General features: G+C 37.1%; 1 protein-coding gene across 1 annotated transcript; it reads right to left on the reverse strand.

Annotated features, from left to right (window-relative positions):
* Positions 1-1,124: 1,124 nt before the first annotated feature.
* On the reverse strand, positions 1,125-1,975 carry LOC149167018 (PLAT domain-containing protein 3-like). The gene is made up of 2 exons (XM_089432842.1): positions 1,800-1,975; positions 1,125-1,712 (listed from the first exon to the last, which is right to left on the reverse strand). The coding sequence occupies exons 1-2, from the start codon at positions 1,881-1,883 to the stop codon at positions 1,278-1,280; spliced, it is 519 nt and encodes a 172-aa protein (XP_089288968.1). The 5' UTR covers positions 1,884-1,975; the 3' UTR covers positions 1,125-1,277.
* Positions 1,976-3,852: the final 1,877 nt, after the last annotated feature.

Genomic DNA, 3,852 nt, shown 5'->3' on the forward strand with positions numbered 1-3,852 from the left:
ACAACCAGATCACAGATCAATACACCAGTGTTTTTGACGTGGTTAAAACCCTCAAAGAGGGAAACAGTCCACGGCCTGAGCCAACGCGGCCACTTCAGGCAATTTATTAATAAAAGAATGAAAATTTACATATGTTTCTCTCATGCACGGATTCCCCTACAAATGACCCTCCATGCGCTTTAAATAGAATTGATGGACCAATCGGGTGTCAAGCCACGGATCAAGTGTCGGTAATACCGAGGAGAGAATGAACCGTCGGATCACTACATATCGTGACTGTCGGATTGTAAGTTACAAAATGTACAACGGTAAAGAAACACATTTTACCTAACTCTATACTAGACCAAGTTGTACTTAACTATTCCCTATGTGTCGGAATATCCTAACATAATTTCTCTAAAATTAGACAGGAATTTATTGAAATCACAAGCTTGATGGGTAACCCGTGCACAATTAAAGTTGCCTAAGGGTTTTCAAAGTCTGAATCCGTCAACAAAATCAGTTTAAATAACACAAATCTAGATTTCACCTCAATTTTTTCCAATAAATTCTAGTAGCACAAAAATCCAAAAATTCACACTCAAAACAACTCCTTAATTTAATATATAAAATTAAGCCATCTTAGGTTTAAAAAGCCTATGTCACATTTACTAGAACCATAAGGGAACACATTTACTAGAGCCACCAGGGAACAACAATAATAAATTTAGATATTATTTGAATACGTCTCTAACCAACTGCTTTGACTAACTCTAACCAGTTATTTGAATACGTGTGCATCATCTTTAAATTATTTCAATAAAAAATGCCCATGCTTAAAAAAATATTTTTAAAGAGGGAAAAAGGGCTTTCACAATAAAAAATAAAAAACTTTTCCACAATCACCGATCCCTCAAATCAAGTAGCGGATGTAATGAAGGAATATAATTAAGGCAGAGCATATTCATCTTAAAACAAAAATCCACCCTCACATTTATTAGCATTACAAAGTACCTCCTCGACCTGTACGGAGACATTTAATGCTATTAATGATGAAGTTGACCCAAAACATTATCTGCATTAAATGTAAGAGTTCCAGAAGTTTTCCTTCACACAAAACTCATTGCTAGAGCCTGGCACCATACTGACTGAATTCCAATACATGCTATTATTGTTTTTTGGCAAAAACCCAGACAAGAACTGTGAACCGAATACATGCTATTATTATTTTGTGGCAAAAACCCAGAGAAGAACAGTAAACCCTAAGTAGAAGAGCAGTGAGAGATTCCAGAATGAGATTATGAGATAGATAAGAGTGAGAATGGGTGGTCAGATGAGCACTGATCCCTAACAGCAGTCAGTTCATAGGGGGAAGTGTCGGTGGCGAGCCACTGCTCAACGGTGAAGAGGCTCTGGTTGCAGGAGACGTGAGGGCCTGTGTAGGTCACCTCCACGTAGTTGCAGTACCATCCGTGCCGAGACCCCGTGCCGTCCGAGGCCAGAACCATCTTGCAGGGGGGCGACTCCAGGCAGGGGCCGCGCCCGCTAAATATGTCGAGGTTGCCCCTCTCATAATAATCGTAGTTCGGCCCCATCAAGCCGCCCCACGCCTCCAAATTGTCGATGTACACCTCTCCGCCCACCGAATCCGCGAGGGCCAGACTGATATTGGAGTCCGTTCCGCCCTTCCATATGCTGCCCGTCCGAATGTAGACTGTGTAAACGCAGTTCCCCTGCCAAGAAAACACATGTGAACTAAATTAATTAGCGAAGCAGAAACATTAAGCTTTCTTGAGATCGCAGGGAAAATACGCAGTTACCTCAGAGTTGGTTGAATCTGCATACGCCATGGCTGTTGAATAAAGAAGGCACAGAAGAAGCAGGAGTGATCTTTGGGGTGCCATGCCTCTGGTTGATCTCTTAACGGCACCGATGAGGGGATAAGATATGCGATGGGGGGCTCCCAATTTATCGATGTAACGTGATTAGCGAATGATTTTGGTACTCCTGGGAATTACAAATACGGAAAGCTAAATCCAACTTCTCATTGGAATATTCTTCAAGGATGCCATGGTTTTCCAATCCCCTTGTGCCAAAGGATTAAACAAACAATATTAGGCAAGCGAATTCCTAGATTTTTATTTGTGTGGTTCAATTTAATCCTGTAACTATTAAGATATTATTGTGTGAGAGGAAGATAGGTGTATTTTTTTTAAATATAATATTTAAAAATATATATTAATAATAGAAAATTATTTCAATGTTAATTATAAATAAAACATTTTATTTTAATTAAAATTTATATGAATTATATATATATATATATTATTTTTATTAATGAAAAAATATTTTAATGTTAATGATAAAAAAAATATTTTAATATTTATTTTAATTAAAGTTTATATATATTTTATAAAAATGAATTCAAATTAGATTTTGTTTTGGTTTATTTGTAATTTTTATATGAGTAAAGATATATAATTTTTCCTTATTTAAAATAGAATTAATTCATATCATTTAATATGTATTTGTGTGTATTAGTATTATGAGAGTTATGAAAGTAGATGAAAAAAATGGCTGAAATGTATGGCTTTTTACTTGCGTTAAACTTGGCCAAAGAAATGGAAGATGGTAATATCGAGAGACTCTCTCATCACCATTCAATATTTATATACAAGCTCTTTTCCTAAGGACAATCAACTTAAACTACTTCTTCACATAATTATGGGTGCCTTGAACACTTTCATCTTAATAAGACGTTTTATCCTTTTTTTCATATCCTAAGATCTCAAAATAAGGAAGTTGATAAACAAGTAAATCTTGTGTGCCTTTTAAAAATGGGTCAAACCAACATCAATGATTTGTCTAGATGGCAAAACATCCCATGATTATATCATCTTCATTCTTAGTCTATATGAAGTTTTTTAGAACCGCTTTGCAAGTCCTTATGAAGATAAAATCAACAACAATAAAGCCTCTTCTCAAATCCCCTCCCTCACTTGCATCAACATCAACTATATAGTTCATGGATCATATCATTGGCATTTCATATGGGGTGGCATGGTTGGTTGTAAGCATGCAAGCCATGCAAAGGACTGCTTCCCAATATCTTCACATGAAACCAATGATCATATCTTGCACCTGAGCCTTTGATGGCTTCAAGGAGGTGGTTTATTATGGAATTTAAAGGTGAACAGACCTATGTTGCATGTGGGTTCTTCGATCCTAGGCTTAAATCCATGGGCTACGTCTGGTCATCTCGTAATCACCCTCCATGGTGGTTTAGACTGCAAATGTGTTGACTAAATACTCCTATGACCTAGGTGACTATTCTCGAAGTTGATTGTGTCGTATGTCATGAATTGGGAATTATTCAGGGTAAATTTCTAGTCATCTACACAACTGATGGAGAGTGGAGGTTATATTGTTCTTTTGTTGTTGGGGTTATAAGTCACCTATAACTTAAGTGACGGAATTTTGGTACACTTTTTCAAAAACTTTACACTAACAATGACGTGGATCTCTCTGTTGGCTTGGGGAGTCATAATCCTCTTCATTTATGCTTTTGGAATTGCAATTGATTCCTCTAATCCATCTCACATTCGCCGTGGGTCTTTTTCGTTGGCTCGAGAAGACAAAATTCTCACCAAACATGTTTGTGCCAGTGAAATTGGCTTCACTGGTGCACCACAGGTCCCTTTGTGGTTTAGAAAGCCACAATTCTCTTTAGTCTTGGTCGTGGCAGTGTAATTGGATTTTGGGTATGCTTTTACAATAGTCTCCTCAGATAGCTCAACCCTCCTCGTGCTCTCAGGTATTTTGTATACTTTTCTTTGGAATTTCTCTTTGCCACCTATAGTCTTCTGCAATTCT

This window comes from Pinus tabuliformis, chromosome 5_1, assembly GCF_031772625.1.
Source record: "Pinus tabuliformis cultivar Carrire ecotype Pingquan chromosome 5_1, CPIR1, whole genome shotgun sequence".
NCBI lineage: Eukaryota > Viridiplantae > Streptophyta > Pinopsida > Pinales > Pinaceae > Pinus > Pinus tabuliformis.

Bases quoted from the DNA above. Each gene is read 5' to 3' on its own strand.
- LOC149167018 (XM_089432842.1), bottom strand. From the start codon at position 1,883: ATGGCACCCCAAAGATCACTCCTGCTTCTTCTGTGCCTTCTTTATTCA. The intron at 1,713-1,799 runs GTAACTGCGTAT...TTTTCTTGGCAG, and splicing joins CAGATTCAACCAACTCTGAG to GGGAACTGCGTTTACACAGT.